This window comes from Coenobita brevimanus, chromosome 3 (assembly GCF_032717465.1).
Source record: "Coenobita brevimanus isolate Jiangsu-jjx chromosome 3, ASM3271746v2, whole genome shotgun sequence".
Lineage (NCBI taxonomy): Eukaryota > Metazoa > Arthropoda > Malacostraca > Decapoda > Coenobitidae > Coenobita > Coenobita brevimanus.
This window is the reverse complement of record NC_136956.1, coordinates 19,293,818-19,314,507: the sequence shown is the minus strand read 5'-3', so window position 1 is coordinate 19,314,507 and position 20,690 is coordinate 19,293,818. Positions and strand designations below refer to the sequence as shown.

At 41.8% G+C, this 20,690-nt stretch overlaps 1 protein-coding gene across 1 annotated transcript in view; it reads left to right on the top strand.

Moving 5' to 3' along the window:
- Positions 1–543: 543 nt before the first annotated feature.
- LOC145393371 (cocaine esterase-like) overlaps positions 544–20,690 on the top strand; it is a 32,631-nt gene continuing 12,484 nt past the window's right edge. The window contains exons 1-6 of the mRNA XM_080267472.1: positions 544–711; positions 6,822–6,974; positions 7,954–8,104; positions 15,120–15,305; positions 16,271–16,464; positions 16,843–16,993. Coding sequence (XP_080123598.1) covers positions 544–711; positions 6,822–6,974; positions 7,954–8,104; positions 15,120–15,305; positions 16,271–16,464; positions 16,843–16,993 — 1,003 coding nt within the window. The remainder of the gene's footprint in view (positions 712–6,821; positions 6,975–7,953; positions 8,105–15,119; positions 15,306–16,270; positions 16,465–16,842; positions 16,994–20,690) is intronic.

The window sequence follows — 20,690 nt, the reverse complement described above, 5'->3', positions numbered from 1 at the left end:
AAACAAAGGTAATGGTATTTGCAAGCATTTTGTGATGGAAAGGCTATTAATTAGTCCACCAATTTTTTATGGGCAAGCACTAGTGTGTTTACACCGTGTGAAAGGGGCTCATAGTAACAGACATGCACCAAAATAAGAAAGGAGAGCGCCATATCATAAGGAAGTGATCCATGCTGTTAGTGACACAGACAGACTGGCCTAACTGCAGGACAGTCGGATCTGTGCCACCACATGGCATCCTCAGCTCTGACAGGAAAGATCTGCAACACAACAAAAAATAGCGATGAAAGTGATGATAATTTTGGAGAATGATGAGGGTGATTACAATGTGTTGATAACCGAGACCTTCCTCTGATTTTTTTTTTTTTTCTGAGCAACGAATCAAGATGATATTAATGATGATGTTACTCATAATGATCACGTTAATGATAGTTGTCGCTGCGATATGAAGAGGTGGTAAATTTGATAATGATGATGATAATGTGTCCTTCTCGTACCTGTAACAGAATGTAAGAAGCCAAAATGCGAACTTTTCTGATGACGATGGTGGTGGTGGTGGTGGTGCAGGGTGAGCTGGAAGAGGCCCCTGTGGTGAAGACTGAGGGAGGACTGGTGAAAGGTGTGGTGGAGAAGACCGTGAAAGGAGCCCCCTTCTGGTCCTATCGTGCCATTCCCTTTGCCCAGCCTCCTGTCGGTAACTTAAGGTTCAAGGTAGGTGAGAGTAGATTTTTTTCCCCCAGATGTTGAACAGAGGAAGAAAAAATTAAATGAAAAACGGCAATTCCAATATATCGTGTGTCGTATTTACCCAAGTGGCTACACTTAACTTATCTGTTGATTTAGTGCGTGAAATAACTAACCAGTCACTAATCAATAACATCCCTAACCTAACCTAACTTTAAACTAACCTGACTTAATCCTACCTCTTTGTCAGACTAACATTACCCCAGCTACTCCAACAACTGCTTTGATCCCATAGCTCACTTAATATGATCTTAACTTAATCGAGAATCAGCTAACATTACTTAACCCTTTCAGGTCTCAAATAGGTCCCAAGGTCACGTTTGAGAGACGCATTTTTTTGAAAAAAAAAAAAAAGTCAAGGTTTGCAAATAAAGAAAAATAATATCATATTCATGCACAAGGAAGTAATACACATCTGCCTATGAAACATTAGAGCTCTACTCACTATACAAATGCTGCAAAAATGATGGGAAGTTGCATAGCAAGTGGTGTGTGGTAGCGTTGAGTGCTGCCGTCCCGGTGGGTAGGTGATTTCTTGGTGCGCAGGCAACATGATTGCCTTGTTTGTTTCCATGTCTTTCCATAAAAAATAATGCACTAATATATGTACATTATATCTTACGTGATTTGTGAATGATTCTTGAGATGTTTTCTTTACAAAAAACAAACTAAACAGTTACAAGATCCATATAAAACTATCACGTACTATCTACTACTGATTATTTTAGTTTGCTCTTATTTTGCTTAGTACTGTCACAGGCTGTGGGGGTGACGACATGGGGGTAAGCCTACGAGCTTGCCTTTTGTATGTACGTATGTTTATTTTATTGTTGCTAACTCTATCATCCTGTGTACTTACAGGCAGCAGTAGAGACAGTGATAAAATATTAATTATTTCTCAAAATTGACGGTGTTATAAATATAACCAGTAAATGTGAGAATCTCATGAAATATAAATCAGAAAAAAGTATGGAGACACTAACAATCATTTGTCAATGAAAAAGGCAACTCTCGCTGCACATGTGTGTCCGCCTGGTAACAAATGCATGGTACGTGTATAAAAGGCTACAGAAACAACCTTAGAAACCTAAAATCATAAATATGTAATTATTTTCCCTCAATCAGACACTCTAACACCCAGGAAATGAATAAATATTGAGACATACAACATGGATATATCTTGATTGCCTGCGACGCGCCAGCTATGTGCGTTGGCGGGAAGCAGGGGGTAAGGGATTGGAGGGAGAGTGGAGGGTGGAGGGTGGGAGGGAGAGGGGTGGGGGATCGGTGGGAGGTAGGAGGGTGGAGGAAGTAGGGGGTGGGGGATTGGAGGGAGGCTGGAGGGTGGAAGGGTGGGAGGTAGAGAGGTGGGGAACCGGTGGGAGATGGGGGGTTGGAGGAAGGGGGATATGAAAGGGAGGAGGGAGGTGAGAGCTATGTATCCTCCAGAGCAGTAAAACTATATTGCAAACAATATTTTTTTTCTAAATGAACTGTCTGATAACAAAATAGTAAAAAATATTGCCTAGATCAACAGTATAATAAAACCAATATGTGCAACCCAACCCCTCACCATGATTAGCTCTTCCCAGACTGTTTAAACTAAAATATTATGATCTGCGCATGCCTGGCAGAAGCAGAGGGGTCTGGGGAGCGGCTCGTATCCTTATTTCATTCACCAGCCTCATGCAACAGTTTTCATTCATGCCTAAATAAGCTGCCACGGGAGTGGCTAGGAGACCCCTACCGAGAAAGCCACTATAGTGGCCAGGAGACTTGAAAGGGTTTTTGTCGTGCAATACTCCTTCAGTCTCTCCCAGTAACCTAGGAATCGCGTAGGAAATAACAAATTGTATTTATTGAACCCTCAGTCGACGTAATGTTGGCTACTGTTGCCCGAAAATGAGGTTGGAAATGGTCAGGTTAGGTCAGGTTAGGTCAGGTGGAGATAGATTAGGATATTTTAGCTTTGGAAAGGTAAGGAAAGAAGTGATTAGGTTAAGTAAGGTAAGGTTAGATAGGGTTATGTTTAGATTAGGTTACATAAGGTAAGATTACATATGGTTAGGCTAGATTTGATTCGACAAGGTAAAATAGAACTGGACATGATAGTTTACCAAACAGCATTATTACATATTAACTTTTTGCCGCAACAAGTAGGCCATATGGCGCTAATTAAAAAAAAAAAAATGCTATAACCAACGCGCAACAACAAAATCAATATCTGATTCCAAAGATACATTATTAAAAAAATCAAAAAAAAAAAAAAAAACTCAGTTAACTATAGCAGGTGGAGGAGGCCCACTTCAGAAAACCAAAATTGTCTGCCGGATAGCCAGAGGTTCCTCCAAGCATGGAAGAGAAACAGCAAGCACCATCTGCCCCCCTGTGCCTAACAAGGACCTCTGACGCAAGTCCCCCAGACTCGAACACTCAACCAGCAACTGACGGACAGTAAGGGGAACCAGGCAGTCATCACAATAGAGCTGAGTCCCACCACACATCAGAAGACCAGGGGAAAACCTTCAACGCTCAACACGAAGCCGGCCGACAGCCAGCTCTAATCGCCGAGGAACGGAGAGGAGAACTCCCGGCACAACCATCCCCGACAGGTACGAATCGCAGACTCCAAAGAAGGCATCATACTGGTAGCAGGAAATGGGTAATTGTCAGAGGGTCGTTGAAAAGGCGCTGCTTTAGCTAATGCATCCACCCTCTTATTGCCCTTCACACCAACAAGCGCAGGAACCCATCAAAATTAGACTAATTTACCTCATCACTGAAGCATGAAAAGCTACTCAGGGACGACAAGGACCAGTGGATGAGGTGAATTTAAATACTGAAGGACAAACAGGGAGCTTTTGGAGTCACTGAAGCTCGTAAAAGAAGCCTCTTTGTGAGCTAAAATCAGTAGAAACAAAAAACAACAGTCATTTCCTTAGTAACAACAGAGGCATCTAGAAGAAGACTTCCTTCCAAATCCGACCCATGTGTCCAATTTCGAACCATCTGCTTATACCGGTACAATGCCTTTATGAATGTTGAATGTTCCAAAAATAACTGATGGAGAACCTGAGCACAGATGAACGCTTGTTACATTCAAAATCTCTGCAGACCTGAACTTCATGAAGGAACCATGGAGCATTCCTTGGGAGCCGAACAGAGTAGACAGGCACTGCAGAACCTAAGTCACCCATAATCTGCCTGACCCTGTACTCAAAGTGATGCGGAATGTGAGACGTGAATCATAATACTGAAAAATATGACTGCTGTGACACACAAATAGCTGTAGCACCCGTCTCACACTATCCCAGCAACAACTGATTAATGACTTGCACTCCAGATCTAAAGGAGATATGCCAGCCTCCACTAAGAAGCTAAGAATCGGGGAGGACCTGAAAGCACCAGTACCACGTGGCAAACGAGCATGATGCACAGGATAGAGAACACTTTGGCGTTCTCTCAGCCATTATTTAAGAACAGAATTGTACTCTAGGAATCTTTCTCCATCATGTAGCATATTGTGTAGTTGCAACTTTACCTGAGCCACTACAGGCTATGATGCTTCAAGGAGACATCATATATGCCAAACAACAGGTATGGGTTGAACTTCCTGTTGGCCCTCATAATTGTCTGGCATTCGTTTTTTTTTTTTTTTTTTTTTTTTTTTTAAGGTGTTCTGCTTTCATAAACGATGCTTTTCTTCTGTCTTCCTGAAAGTTGCCCCCAAAAGCACCAAGTCGAAGATCACTAGTCTACACGTAAATGTCGAATGGCGCTGGGGCTGGTGATTTGGTGAACCTCTGCTTATCAAAATTCATTAATTTTATCCCCAGAACTACTATTCTCTGGAATTCACTTCCTGGGAGTTGTTTCCCACAAACATTTAATCCACTTCAGTTCAAATCCAGTTGTTATAAGTATTTTATGAATGGAGGATGCCTTTAGGCACATGGACTTGTTTTTTCTTTTTTTGTTTCCTTGTTTTTCATTCCTCCATTCATTATCTAAAAAAAAAAATGAAAAAAGAAAAGGGGCCATTATGACATAAACCCCTTGATGTACGTAACAAAGATAGTATGCAAAAGACTGCAGCCTCTTTCCTTTTTTTTGAGGTACGGATATTTTCAATGGCTACTGGGTTTATGAGATCCGCTGAATCCATTGTTGATACCAAGTCCTCAAGAAACTGGTTCCCAGGACTTCAAGTATAACTTATCGCTTTCAGCTTCGGTTCAACTATACACACATTAAAGAAAGTGTGGTGAAGACAACCTAAATGTGAATTCCCCTTAATGGTACAGCACAATCGTATCGTCCAATTTACAGTGACCTTCCAAGGGAGCCTCTGCATGCACCACTGAAGTAAGAGTGTATGCACAATATCCGCTAGCATATTTTGATCAGCCCTCTCTTCTAGTTTCTCACTTCTCCAAAGGAATACCTCCTTGTACTGCTTTGTCGTCACAAACTAGCTTGTGATCCTAGTGATCTGTTATGTATCTGTACCAGAAAGGAGCATTGCTATGGATTAGACAAAATGTGTTCCACTCACAGTACTATCTGAGCTGGACTGGACCTGGAGGTATCAACCTATCCCTCCTTCTAAACCACAATGACGGGACCCACAAATCAATGACTCCTAGTTTTTGACACCGAAAGAGCAACTGTATATAGTGAGAGTGACACCTGCACTAATATCAAGCCGTCTATGGATGTTATACCCATCTATTTTGCGACTGGTATTGTTAGGCTCTTTGCTCAAGTCTGACGTCGGAAAATACCCTCCAGTGTAAATAGCGTTATAAGAAAAATGGAGGCACGACTCTTGCTAAATGTGGATGTCACATTATAAGATACAATAATCCGAGTAACGGTATTAGCTGATCTCGATTACTTCATCACTGTTTAGTGAAGCTTCAGACATACGGGCAAGCGTTTGTCGATTCCACATTATGATGCTTCTCCGTAACAGTAATAATATTATCGCTCTGTTCACCTCCTCTCTGTGCAGTGCAAGCCATCTTTCTTGTATCTTCCACCAACTTTTAGCAAAATACATTACCCAGTATATAATACTCTGCCGTTCACGTGAGAACTAGAAATCTCAAAGATAGATGGAGATATGTAGAGTAAACCCGGGTGTCATTTGGGATAAACCAGGATGTCACGTGGGATAAACCAAGATGTTACGTAGGATAAACCAGGATGTCACGTGGGATAAACCAGGGTGCCAAGTATGTAAGATAAACCAGGGTGTTAAATATGTATATGTATGATAAAACAGGGTGTTAGATTTGTGGGATAAACCAGAGTCAAATATGTGGGATAAACCAGGGTGTCAAATATGTGGGATAAACCAGGGTGTTAAATATGTATTTGTATGATAAACCATCTCTCTACGTGTAAAGTGGGTTGGTGGAGGATTAGTGCCCCTCCCTGTAAAACAAATAACTCTAAGTCCTTGGCCACCCCGTGTGGGATTATGGCGTCTGGCAATGAATGAATGAATAACCAGGGTGTCAAATATGTGGGATAAACCAGGGTATCAAATATGTGGGATAAACTAGGGTGTCAAATATGTGGGATAAACTAGGGTGTCAAATATGTGGGATAAACCAGGGCATCGAATACATGGGATAAACCAGGGTGTTAAATATGTATATGTATGATAATCCAGGGGGTCAAATATGTGGGATAAACCAGGGTGTCAGATATGGCAGTCTTCATCTCTCTCGTAGCTCGTCAGTTAAGGAAGCTCCTTAACACCTCTTCCAAAGTGATTTATTTTGCTTATTACACCTTGCTATTCCTGTGTTTTATGAATCATTCTAATATCACAGTACCCTGAACATTGTGCAGAATTCTATTAACTCGCCGTATACAAAAATAAATCGTCAAGGAGGTGATGTTAGGGAGCTTCCTTAACCGACGAGATTACGGGCCAAGGACTCACGATCACCAGCGTTGATGTTGGTTATGATGATGATGATGATGATGATGGAAGGATGGTGATGATGGATGAATGATGATGATGATGATGGCGATGGTAATGTACATATCCTTTCTGCTTCTAGCCCCCCGTTGCCAGTCAGGGGTGGGAGGGAGTGAGGGATGGCGGCAAGGACCCCGAAATGTGCATCCAAGTGCCCTTCTTTGACCCGACCGGCACATTACCTGAGACTGTGGGGTCAGAAGACTGTCTTTACCTAAACGTCTTCACTCCTGTGGTGCGTTTTCTTATCTATATTATTGTACCTTCTCTCTCTTTTATTTGTCTTTCTTGTTTTCTTTGGGCTAAAGGCTGACAGACAAGCTTAAGTCTTTTCTTTAAACCCTTCATCAATTTCTAGATGTTTGTTCTGAGCAGAGGATATTATTTGAACTGGAAGGGATGGGTATCACCTTAATTTACTTCGTAATTTCTAGAGTGAAATTTCTTAAGCTAAATAAACTTGTCTAGAGATGGCAGGAATCAGCAAGGCAAGACACAATTTTGCTGAAGACGCCAAACTGGCACCAAATTATTTACGGTAAACAAAAATCTATCTATTTGCAGCTAAACACCTTAATCCCACAAGAGGTGGCCATAAATAACTAGTCTTCACGTCGCTCTGCCATCTGTCGTTTGGCTGTCCATCCTCCGCCTCACACTCCCCTCTCTCAAATTATGTTTCTTCATTTCATCCATTTTCATCCTTCATCTCCCCCTTCCCCTCTCCCCCTCTGCCTCACTCATATACACTCTTCCAGTCAGTCTCGCAATCTCCATCTTCCCCAATATACACTCTTCTAATCAGTCTCTCAAACTCCCTCCTCCTCACATGGCCAAATCATTTCAGATCATTTCCCTTAACGCTTTCAGTCACTTCCACATCAACACCACAGTGCCCTTTTTCTTCATCACTTGTCTGTCTTTTTCCACTGAACTTCTCTTTGATGCTCTTCTAGTTCCTTATTTGTCTGTCTGTCTTTCTATTGAAGTTCTCTTTGGTGCTCCTTTACTTCCTGTTTTGTCTAGTTAGTTTAGATTCGTCTATCTGTGCCAGTCCTTCCACTGACCTCCCATTGATGCTCCCTTACTCCCTGCTCTGTCTATCAGTCTTTTCAATGAACTCCCCTTTGATGCTTTTTTAGTTTCTCATTTGTCTGTGTTTCCATTTCACTCCAGTACTTGAGGTTAAAGTACTTCTATTAAAAACATTTCAGGGTGCCAAAGACAGAACCACAAAACTGCCAGTGATGGTGTTCATCCACGGTGGTGCTTTCTTCTGCGGGAGTGCCTCAATGTACGGTCCCTCAGTCCTTCTCGATCATGATATCATCCTGGTGGTGTTGCAGTACCGTGTGGGGGTGATGGGTGAGTGAGGGGCGAGTAATAATAATAATAATAATAATAATAATAATAATAAAGTTTATTTCCACAAACCGTGGTTATCCATGTAACAGTATAAGTTATGTATACAACTATAGTACAAAACGTAGATCTGAAGATTATACCCTGTAGATATAAGTATTAGGGAGTATAATACAAAGATATATAATTGTACAATTATCAGTATACTAAATGTCATTATATTTTCTATTTCAAATTGTTGTGTTTGTGAATTATTACATAATATTTTACATCATATTTTACAGGTATATTATTGTTTATGATTATACAGTAAGATTATTGAGGGGTTTTTAGTAAGTGGGGGAGCCGGTGGCTCAATCGGTAGAGAGGTGGCCTGCGGTCCTACCGGACCCATGTTCAAATCCCCGCTGGGGCAGGGAACAATTTAAGGAATTGAATTTCATGTACAGCAGACTTTACCGATCTACCAGAAGACCCGCCGATATGTAAAAATACCCCCGCTAATACCAATACGCCAGTCCTGTATGAGACAGCCCTAGCATGCATTCAGTATGAACGGTGGGTGTTAGTGCCGAAGTGATGACATGTAGAGGTGTATGATACGTAGGAGGACTACTGGGCCTTGGGAGCAGGCTGTGAAGCCTATGGCCAGAGTCGAGCACACGAAAAAAAAAAAAAAAAAAAGTGGCTGTTAAGTCTAATTTTGAAAGTGTTTAAACTATGTGATTCCTTGACATTTTCTGGGAGATGGTTCCATATCTTTGGCCCTGTTACTGCTAAGGATCTTGCACCTGAGTCCGTATTAACCTTAGGAATGTACAGATTATTTTTTTGTCTAGTGATACTTTGTGTCATATTGTGTACCAATGGAGAAGAAAGAAGATAGTCAGGGTAGAAATTAGCCAGATATTTGAAGACTGTGACAGCTGTGTCAAACTTTATCTTCCTTTGAGTGTTTAGCCATTTCAGTTCTTTTAAAATTGGAGTGTCATGGTCATACTTCCTTGCTTTTCCATCGACAACTTTAGCAGCAATATTTTGTAGTTTCTGCACACGTGAAAGTTGAGATTTCCTTGCAGTGCCCCATATTACATTGCCATAGTTTAGGATACTTAGGGCCAATGCCTGCACTATGATTTTTCGAGTTTCTTTGTCAAAGCTATCTTTTATCCTGTTGATGTATATTAATATGCCCATTACTTTTTTGTTAAGGTCATTTACGTGCTTATCAAAGGTCATGTAGCAATGCATATATATACCTAAGTTTTTTACATAGGTGCTGGGTTGAACTGCTGTTTCCAAATCGAACAGTAGTGTTAGGTGGTATTAGTGAGATCGTTTGCCTGGTACCTAAAAAGATACATTGCGTTTTATTGGTATTCAGAAGAAGACCGTTTTTAAGAAAATATTCCCAGGCTATACTGAAGGTTTCCTCTGCTTTGTGCATTATATCCTGAAGAGAATCCAGTTTTCCACTGTGAAGAAACTGTGTCATCAGCATATTGCACTAAAACACATTCGTTAAGATTTTCTGAGAGATCGTTCACATATATATTGAATAGTATAGGGCCAAGAATTGAGCCTTGGGGTACCCCATAGGTGACATTTGATTTGGAGGATATGGTGTTTTGGGTGCGAACAGACTGTGTTCTGTTATTAAGGTAGCTGTCAAACCAGAAGTTATGGACATTGACTTTACTGAGTTTTTTGAGAAGAATGGGATGGCTGACACTATCGAAAGCTTTTGATCACAGAGGGTTAGAAGTGATATGTGTTTATTATCCATGTTATGGTAGATATTACAGTATCAGTGATAACTGTGAGTGCTGTATTTGTGGATAGTTTAGGACGGAAGCCTTGCTGAGTTTGTGAGAGAAGTTTGTTTGTCTCATGAAATGTTATTAGTTGAGATGAGACGATTCTTTCGATAATTTTGGAAAAAGCAGGTAGCAATGAAATTGGTCGGTAATTGTTCACGACCTGAGTGTCCCCATTTTTATATAAAGGTGTGACTATAGCATTCTTTCAATCATTAGGATATACGCCCGTAACAATTGAAGAGTTTAATACATGGGTTAAATAAAATGCGAGTATGAAGAGGGAATCCATAATAAAACGAAGTGAAATATTGTCTGAGCCATAAGATTTAGTATTTTGTAAATGTTTAATTGTTAATATTACAGTGTTAACATCAACAGTTTCTGGTCGGAACTGTGTCATGCTGCGTGCACCACTACAAGTGACAGATCATTCAGATGGAGGATTTATGGTGTTACTGGCGTACAAGGAGACCTGGGTATTTTCAAAAGTTCTTTTACCTACGTTTGCGAAAAAGTTATTTAATTCTTCAGCTTTACTTTGTGGATCATCAAAAAAGCTATTGTTGGAGTTTTTATTGTTGGGTATTATATCTTGGACTATTTTCCATGTCGCAGAAGTATTACTTCTTGAGTTTGAGAGTTCTTTGTGATAATATTGTTTTCTTGCTTGATAATAAGTGATTTGGTTCTTTTCTTTAAATCCCTGTAACTTTCTTGTAATGACATGTTGGACCCGTTAAGTTTTAATTGATTCCATGTGTGATCCCGTGTTTTTATTATTTCTCGAATTTCATCAGTAATTCAAGGGGCAGGAGGACGTTTTATTTCTGTGGTAACAAGGGGGGCACATTTGTCCAAACTTCTGGTGAGGATACGTTGTCAGTATCCAGAACAGTATTTAGGTTATTTGTTTCATTTAGTAGGTGGGAACATAATACATCATTGCTATAGGTTTTCAGGTCACGGAATGTTTTAATAGTAGGTGGACGTTTAGGCTTACTTATATTTGCGGTTAAGGTTATGAGCTCGTGATCACCTATGATGTATGGAACAACATCACTATGAGTTATTTTTTCAGGACTGTTAGTTATGATTATGTCAAGGAGAGCAGCAGATGTAGGAGTGATTCGTGTAGGCTTATTAACTACTTGTGTCAGTTTATTATTGGATATTATGTGGGATAATTTGGTATTATGAGAGAGAAGATTGTCATTTAGGTCTCCTAAGACTAAAGTTTTCTTGAGAATTAAAGCAGATCTTAGCACCTCATTAATATAAACAAAGGAATCATAAGAAGCCTTCGGGTGTCTGTAGATACATCCTACAATGACTGAGGGTAATTTTCTGCACTGTACTGAGATCCAGATATCTTCTACTTCTGTTTGTTTAGAATGTTTGGGGTCTATTAGTTTCGAGGTTAAATTTGCTTAATGTATATACAGACACCCTCGCCGCGTCCATTATCGTTACAATAAATTTTGTAGTTAGGTAAATGTACATACTGTACGCATCTGGAGTGTGAGAAAGCAACCAAGTTTCACTAACACAAAGTATATCGATGTCTCTGTCTTTAGTCATGAGCTTTATTTCATCAAAGTTAGACTGAAGAGACTGAGCATTTATGTGTTCTATAACAAGATTATCCATTTTTAAGTGAGATGCAGTACTGTCAGCTTTGCCTTCTTTGCTATTCTCCTACGCACTATAAAATTCACACAGTCTGCCTTTGTGACCATATCTATGGCAGCTAAATCACTGCACTTCATGATCAAAGCGGCAGGTTGATTGAAGGTGGTTAAACTCGCCACAATTATAGCAGCCTTTTTTTGTGAGGCGTTGGAGTCGTGCATTGTAGCGCGGTCTTAGTGGCGAGGGGGATGGCTTGGTAGCGGGATGTCATCCGCTGTGACCCAGCAGTATTTTCCCGAGGCGTGTTGGGTGGTGGGGGGTCGGGGAAACTTTCTTCTGTCCCCACGTCCATTCGGTGGTACTTCTGTCCCATGTGTTGGCGCCTGCTACGACCTGCATTTTCCCACCCATCTCTGTCCATATAGTTTGTTTGGGATGGGCGGTGAGGGAGTCGGCACCATGGTAGGTGGATGAGGTATGTCCTTGGTGAGATTCTCGTTGTTGGCGTGGTGGGGTGTGTCTATGTTGGCCTTCCTTGTCACTGTTCGTTTTTCCTTTGTCCCAGTTGACACAGTCTTTGAAGCAAGGGTACTGGTTGGAGAGGACACCAAGTAGCCTGACTGCCCCCTTTCAGTTTATTAGAGAACCTTGGTGTTCCGCATATGCTTCATAGTAAGATTCGTCAATTTCTCCAGTTCCTAGTTTGAAGGCTGCATCTGGTTTTATAGTGTGAAATCCATTGTCATTCGTCCATTTATTCACTTGTTCCTTAAGTTCATTGATCTTACCAAGTAGGGTGTCCAACTGCAGGCTTGGGACGAGCTGACACACATAAATATCCATATTTTCGTTTTTTTTTTTTTTTTTTTTTTTTTCACTGACAAGAGTTCCAAGGTTGTCAATGATGGAAGTGGGTCTCTCGTTGTCCATGATGTCATACAGTCCACAGTAGATGACACAATTTGCTGGACTCCATGACAACTTTTCTTGAACCCAGCATTTAAGCAGGTCGATGTTAGCACCGCTGAGAGCATTTATATATCACTTGGTGTTTAGGTCTGAGGCCTGTACATTTGTTAGATTGATATCACCAAGCAAAAGGGTTTTACCATCGTTGTTGTCCGGGCTTGGCATGCTGCTCTGGGTTCGTGTTGTTGACTCCTCCAAGGCACTGATTTGCTGCTCCAAAAGACAGCATCTTTCATTGGGCTGGTTTAAGTGATCTGCTGCATCAGATGAAGTATTGTCACTAATGTTTCAGACCTTTTCCTAGATCGTTTTGATTCGCCTGTTGAAGTTTCCCACCTTTGCGATCAGATTGAACGGTGGTGGTGGTAGAGGTGGTGGCGTGGGTGGAGGAGGGGGTCGGCATGGCGGAGGTGAGGTGGTAGCGGCAGGTGTACAGATGTGTCCTTCCAGTGTTGCCAAACGTGCGGACACATGTTCAAGTAAATTTTTCATGCTGTATACTTCTTCGTTTAGTCTTATGATTTCAAAAGTCTTTGCTTCATTTTCTTTTCTAAGAGAAATAATGTCACTTACGATTTGTTCATTGGAGTTTGTTGCTTGGGAAGCACTCGTTGGAGGGAAGGTAGGTGGCAGATCTGTGGCGGTGAGGATGTCGCCATTCGCGGAGTTTTTCAAGATTTTTTTCAATTAACTTTTCTCTATTCACCCACACATTTGATAGCCCCATTTCTCTGCACTTTTTCTAAAGTTGCACTTTCGTGTAGCTGTCGCTGAGAAAGTCTTCGGTGAGGCGGCGTTAGCACTGTTTGGTATTTACTTCTGGGGCTGGTGTGGATAAGTCACTGAGAGATGTACCTGCCATGGTTGATGAAGAAACAGAGCACTTTTTGTATTAAAATGGGTGTTTCACTGTGTTCGCGGTTAGATTAGCACTGAACTTTGTCGTTAGGCAGGACTTGTCGGTCTTATGAGTTTGTATAAACAAGAATTTTAGCGTCGGAGCTGTTGGACTGCGGTAATTTAAGATTTTGTAGGAGCAAAATGAACACGAGTCCTCTCTATAGCGTGCGGAGAAAGAGAGAGTAGGAGAGCATAGAGGGGGATAAGAGGCGTGGAGTGCGAGATGGAGGGGAAGAGGCGAACATGAAGAGGAATGAGAGACGTGACGTGAGATAGAGGGGAAGAAACAGCCTAGACAGGACTTATAGATCTGTTGCTATCTTCTTCCCTTTGTACTGCTAAGGCTTGTATTCTTGTCTGTTAACCCTTTAACCGTGGGAATTGTTTTGACCCAACTGGCCCCCCCCCACGGGGGTTCCAGCCAAATGTAAACAAACGTTAAACCTTTATAACTCTGCACAGAATAAATCTAGAGCGAAAAATAAGGTACCATTAGAAAGTACTAACCTTCGGCTTTGCAATGATGTAGGTTTCATGATTTCGTTGACTATCACTGGATGGGCAGTGCCATTAGAAGTGAGTGATCTAAAATCACTTTTTTTTTCCTCACACACCATTACTAAATGCCAACCTGATTCTGATAATAATACTATAAACATATATGAACACTGCACATACGATAAACACCCACTCTGTGTTCACTGAGGCAGGTAAAAGGCCCTATAACCCGCACTTCACTGCCACATCAGCGCTGTTGTCACTCACAAAGCTGGACAGATACTGATGCGTGTTTGGTCAGGGGTGGGGTGGGGGGCCCGGGGGGTGGGAGGTGGGGGCCTGGGGGGTGGGAGGAGGGAGGTGGGGGTTGGCTGGAGTGAAAGAACTTAATAGCTACTCTCCCTTGAAACAACTGGTGCACGGAAAAAACCCATGGTATTCAAAATATTCACAAACATTCCAGAATGACACCCGTGGTTTGGTCCAGTTTTTGCAATGTCATTCTGGAATGACACCTGCGGTTAAGGGGTTAATGAAGCTCCCTGTCACCTCTTCCTTAGCTATATAGTTTTTGATATGGGATGTTAATATTCTTTTCTACGTTATTTATGCAGATTATGGCAATGCTAGAAGGGTTTATGTAACAGAGAATATGCCAGTTAGATGTAACAAGCAAAATAAATCGCTTGGGAAAAGGTGTTAGGGAGCTTCCTGAACCGATGAAAATATGGGCCAAGGTGTCTGGTGAGTGTCTTTGGCATGAGAGGCAAATGGGTCATTGAAAAGTGAATGAGGAGTTAGGTGAGTAGGGTTAGAGAGTGAGGTACTAAAGGGGGTGGGAGGGTACAGTAAGGTGTGGAGAGGACTTGCGGAAGGGATAATGGTGTGAGAGGGGAGAGGGATAATGGTGTGAGAGAGAAGAGGGATAATGGTGTGAGTGGGGAGAAGGATAATGGCATTAGAGAGGAGAGGGATGACTGGGATATGCAGAGAGCGTGAGATGAGCAACAAGAGTGAGTGGGCGAGAGGCATAGAGGAGAGATGCTGATGGATTAAGAGGTTGCAGACGGAAAATTTTCATTAGGAAATCAGCTTTATAATCCTCATCAAGTTATTCAGTATAATCAAGCTGTTCTCTTCTATACTGTATTCTTGCTTCTGGGAGATACATGTGATACTGAAAAATTTACTCTTCAAACCAGGATTCTTATCTACCGAAGACGAGGTACTGCCGGGGAACATGGGAATGCTGGATCAGGTGGCAGGGCTACAGTGGGTGCAGGACAACATTCACCACTTTGGTGGCGACGCTTCTGCAGTCACCATCTTCGGGGAGAGTGCTGGCGGGGCCTCTGTCAGCTATCACCTCCTCTCACCATTCACCAAGGGTACATGATGCTCCTTTTAACATTCTGTTTCAGCCCGTCAAGCATGAATCGTCTCTGGTTGTCCAACCCCCCCCCCTCTTTTTTTTTTTTTTTTTTGAAGAATAAATGTAACTGTTTGAAAGAGTATGGTTAAGAACTAGAGTACTGTGAAAGTTGTACGAAGACTAATGATAAGGAGTGATAGTCATAATGGATACAGTGTGAATGATGCAGGTCCTGTGTCCATATGCCAACTTGACCTACTTCCCCTGATATGGATCACGAATATACCATGTTTTTCGTGTTTAACTATTATATAATTATTTGCTGAAGAATTATTTGCATACTTTTCAGCTTATCTCCTGCTTACTCTTGCTAAACAAAGACCAGTCACTCTCCACCTGCATCACCCAGGACTGAGATTTAACATATTACGAAAATTTGTCCCTGCCATAAACGACGATATTTTCTTATTGGATGGTGATGGGAAGAAGAATGATTCTGCACTTCTTCCATATTCATTGAACAGAAGTTCTTATCGGATCGGATCGTTTATAAGGGCTCCAATATGCATGCATGTGTCGGCTTTTGTCACCTAATGGCTGCTCTCCACGTTGTTCGATCTCTGGCAGCCTCCCTATTCTGTCCCTTATCCCTCAGGTTATAGATTTTTCATTTCAGTCAGCCTCTCGTAACCATATCTCCGACATTCACACATTTCACCCTTCACACAAAAGTGTCATCCTCCATCCTCTCAATATGCCCAAACCATCTCGATCTACCTCTCCTAATCACAACAACAATATATTCAAATCACATCCTTCCACTCCTTACTAGCCGCCCCAGACCTCATATTCAAGGACTTACTACACATCCATCTATTCATTGTCAATTCTGTATGTTTAAACCTACGAATTTACTGCCCAGGCCTCATTATGTCTCTTATTAGGAGCAGATTTTACTATACCTTTTCCAATCATCGTCAGGTCTGTTCTCCCGAGCCATAGCACAATCCGGGTCACCTCTCAACCCCTGGGCGCTCGGTGGTTCATTCAGGCAAGTTGCGGAGAAAATTGGACGTGACCTGAACTGCCCTGACACCACCCACAGCCCCGCCCTCCTGACCTGCCTCCAGAAAGCCCCTGCAGGTGACCTGGCTGCTTACATCAACAACATCAAGGTAATGGACCTTTACTCTTGTTGCCACGAGGTGATTTTATTCAATTTTCTATAAATGTCAAGAATTTTATTATGCACTGTGGCATGTGGATTGATTTCCCTCTAGTTTTTGTGTGTAAATTATAATTACGTATGGTCAGTTGCATGCCAGCCAAACGCACTTTTATGCCCAATTTTTCACCAGGCATTGGGAACCCTCTACAGGTCACAGTGCTGGGTGGACTGAGCTGAAAGTTCACATGGAGATGCCCGGTATGTCAGAGTAGGTCCACGTCAAGTAAGACTGGGCTGTTAAATGCTTGTCTCTACTGTTATCTCTACCGTTGTCTCTACTGTTATCTCTACCGTTGATGGTGATACTGTTGTTAAACCTTGACAGATGTTCGGGATTACCCCTGTACTGATGGCGCCTCGCGTGGACAGGGTTTACTTGCCTGAGGAACCGGCTGTCCTTCTGAGGGACGGGAGGCACCACCACGTACCCCTCATCACCGGGGTCACGGCTCACGAAGGGGCCCTCGTCACTGCTCGTTAGTAGCAGTAGTAGTAGTAGTAGTGGTAGTAGTAGTAGTAGTGGCGGTAGTAGTAGTAGTGGTAGTAGTAGTAGTAGTAGTAGTTGTTGTTGTTGTTGTTGTTCTTGTTATTATTGTTGTTGTTGTTGTTGCCCTTGGTTCATCTGTATTGTGAACCAGTGGACCACATGCCAAAGTTTCACCTCTCCTGCATCCTACCATTCTTCTTTCGAGGGATAGGAAGGAGATGAGGGACGTTTGTATAACCAGGTGGGGAAGCCACCTGGTCATATCGTTGCCACCACATATAGGCGCCTCTCTCCAGCCCATTCGTATTATCAACACGAAATCTCAAACACGAAAGTCAAGAAGTTACTGATTCTTTTTGAGATCTCTCGAAAAAAAGTAAATTGTAGTCGTACTTCAATAGTAAAAAAAATGGGACGAAAAAATACTTAACTTCAATAATACGAGAGGTTTTAGCAATATCTATCCACATATCTGCATATTTACCTACTTATATATCTATCCTTGCATCTTTCTGTCTGTCTACCTACCTAGAGCCAGACTCCTTAATCCCGTAAGGGGCGGACACAAACAAATCGCCTTCCTGTCCCCTGCCATTATTGTGCCCTCCCCCAGCTCACGCCTGGTAAAAGTACTAGATCATTACATGACACTCAGGAAAGATGTCTAGTACAGAGGAAGTTAAACTGGACGATATCTAAATCTTCCAGTTGTCTGAGGATTGGAATAATAATAGCACGTCTAAAAGCTCCTGGGGTGGTATTTTGGTGCGTTAGGAAGCATACTGACACCTCTTCCTCACCGGTGTATTTCTGATTCTGCTCCAATACTATATTCTTGTGTGTTATTCCGGCGCGGTTAGGAAGCTTCCTAACACCTCTCCCATACTGGTTCATTTCTGATTCTGCTCCGTTACTACATTCTTGTGTTATTCTAGTCCGGTTTGGAGGCTTACCAACACTTCTTCCTTACCGGCTTATTTCTTATTCTGCTCCGTAACTATATTTTTATGTTATTCTGGTGCGGTTTGGATGTCTGCTAACACCTCTTCCTTACCGGTTTATTTCTGATTCTGCTCCTTTACAATTTTTGTGTGTGTTATTCATGCAATCTATGTCGACATTAAAAGGATACACGAAGCAAAAAACGAAGGTATTAATGCATAGTTTTGGAAATAAACAACTGCGAGTCCAAAATCAATTTTACCATTCCTCAGTTCTTTACGGATTTCACACGACTGTCTCCTTTCCTTTCAATGACACAAAACTCAGCCTTAACCCTATTCATCTGATGACGTCTTTTCCATTTCAATCACACTACCACTGAACGATTATAGTCTATGATTTTATTCCATTGTAGAATAGAAGTGTTTGATAAGGACTGTTATAACCCCCGCTGGTCGGACAAAGTGATAAAGAAGTTAGCAGGGAAGTGAAAGGTACAAGTGGTTGACTGATGGTGGAAAAGGGAGAAAAAGTGAGCAGACGTAGAGAATCTTTTAAGGAAATGTTAACATAGAGAATGAAAGTAATGAGTGTATAAGTTGCTTGGGAATGACTGGGAGAGAGAGGGTGGTGAGAAGAGAGGAAGAGATTAGCAGAATGGAAGTAGTGGATGCAGTGAAGAAAGTCAGTACGGGGAAAGCACCAGGCATTGATGCAGTGTGTTGTGAAATAATGAAACATGGAGAGATATTAGTAGTAGAATGGATACGGAAGATGCGCAGATTTGCTTGGGAAGAAGGAAGAGTCCCGGAGGATTGGAAGTCAGGTATAATAATTCCCCGGTACAAAGGAAAAAGGGCAAAAGAAGTGCATGGTAATCGTACGGGCATTCGTCTTCTTATTGCAACGGGAAAAATATGGCTGCATACGTATTAACAAAGTTAGGGAAATAACAGTGGAATTAGTTGGAGAAGAAGAAGAGGGAGGTTTCAGGTAGGGAAGAGGTTGTGTAGATCAGATATTCATCCTTAGGTTTTTCAGTGGAAGGGATTTTAGAGAAGGGAAAGAAGTTGTATGCAGCCTTCATGGATTTGGAGAAAACATATGGCAGAGTGGACAGACAAGAAATATGGGGAATATTATGATTATATGGAGTAAATGTGAAGTTGTTGAATGTCGTGTAGAGTATATATGAGGATGCTAAGGCTGCAGTGTGTGTGGTGAGTGGACTGAGTGAATTTTTCAATATCTGAATGTTGGATTGAATCTGGGTTGTGCCATGTCTCCATGGTTGTTCAGTCTGTAGCCTATATGATTGGAGCAATAAAAGACGTACAAGGTAGGGCAGTGGTTGTGGCCCTAATGAGACAGGGCAGCATTTGGAAAAATCCTGTACTGTTGTTTGCAGATGATACTGTAATGTTAAGTGAAGACGAAAAGGAACTCCAAGGTTTAGTGAATGAGTTTGGGAAAGTCCGTAATAAACGGATTCTAAAAGTGAATGTCGGGAAGTGTAAAGATATGGTCTTCGAGGAGAATGAAGTCACTGAATGAACAGTGAGGCTGGATGATGAGGAAATGGAAAATATGAATGCATTTAAGAACCTGGATAGTGTGGCGAGTAAGGATGGAAATTTGGAGGATGATGTACTTGAAAAGGTGCAACAAGGAAGAGATGTTGCTGGTTCTTTTAAGCCAGTGATAAGAAACAGGGAAGTGAGCATGGAAGTAAAAAAGTCGCTGCGTGATGTTGATGTGATACAAACTCTAACATACGGAAGTCATGCTTGGACCTGGTCTGAATGAAAGAAGACAAGAGTGAGCGCAGTGGAAATGAGTTGAGAGGAGCATGTGGAGTTACGTGGAGAGAAACACTGACAAATGAGGAAGTGAAGAGGTGTTGTGATTTGAATGTGCGTGTGATAGAAAGCGTTAGGAGAAATACACGTTGGTGGTTTGGCCATGTGGAGAGGATGGAAAGAGAGAGACTAACGAGGAGAGTGTATGTGAGTGAGACAGAAAGGGGGAGAGGGAGCGGGAGGCAGAGGATGAGGTGGAGGGATAAAGTGGAGAGGTATATGAGAGAGGGGTGTGTGTGTGAGCTGGGGGAAGGGCAGTCAAATCGCAGGGGACAGGACGACTTGGAGGCGATGTTTGTGGCCACCCCTTACTGGACTGAGGCGTCTGGCAATACACAGATAGACAGATGGTCGGAAAATAATGACGCGTTGTGGTGTTGATGTGGATGTGTCTCAAAGCGTTAAGAGAAACAGTTTGAGATGCTTTGGCCTTGTTTATATTCCTTCCCTTTCTGAAGTGCCTGGAAACAGCCAACATCATCGAAGCTTAACTTTTTCTAAGACGATTACAAGCCTCTCCAGCACCATCCTTTCCATTTGAGTCTAGGTACCGTGATGTGACTATTTCGCTTATGGGGACATCTTTATTTGCGGCTCTACGAATTTCACCTTAACTTGGCCCAGACTGTCGTCCTTTGGGCAGCTTTTATTACATACTCAGCGGCAGCAAGAGATAATACTACGACTCTACATCTTTGAGATAGCATTAGTGCACGACTGGCATCTTATTCTACTGTTAGATCTCGGAATTCAGAATGGTGAGATAATTTTAGGCCATGTTAGGGTGAAAAATGTGAAGAATTATTCTTCTTTAATATATATATATATATATATATATATATATATATATATATATATATATATATATATATATATATATATATA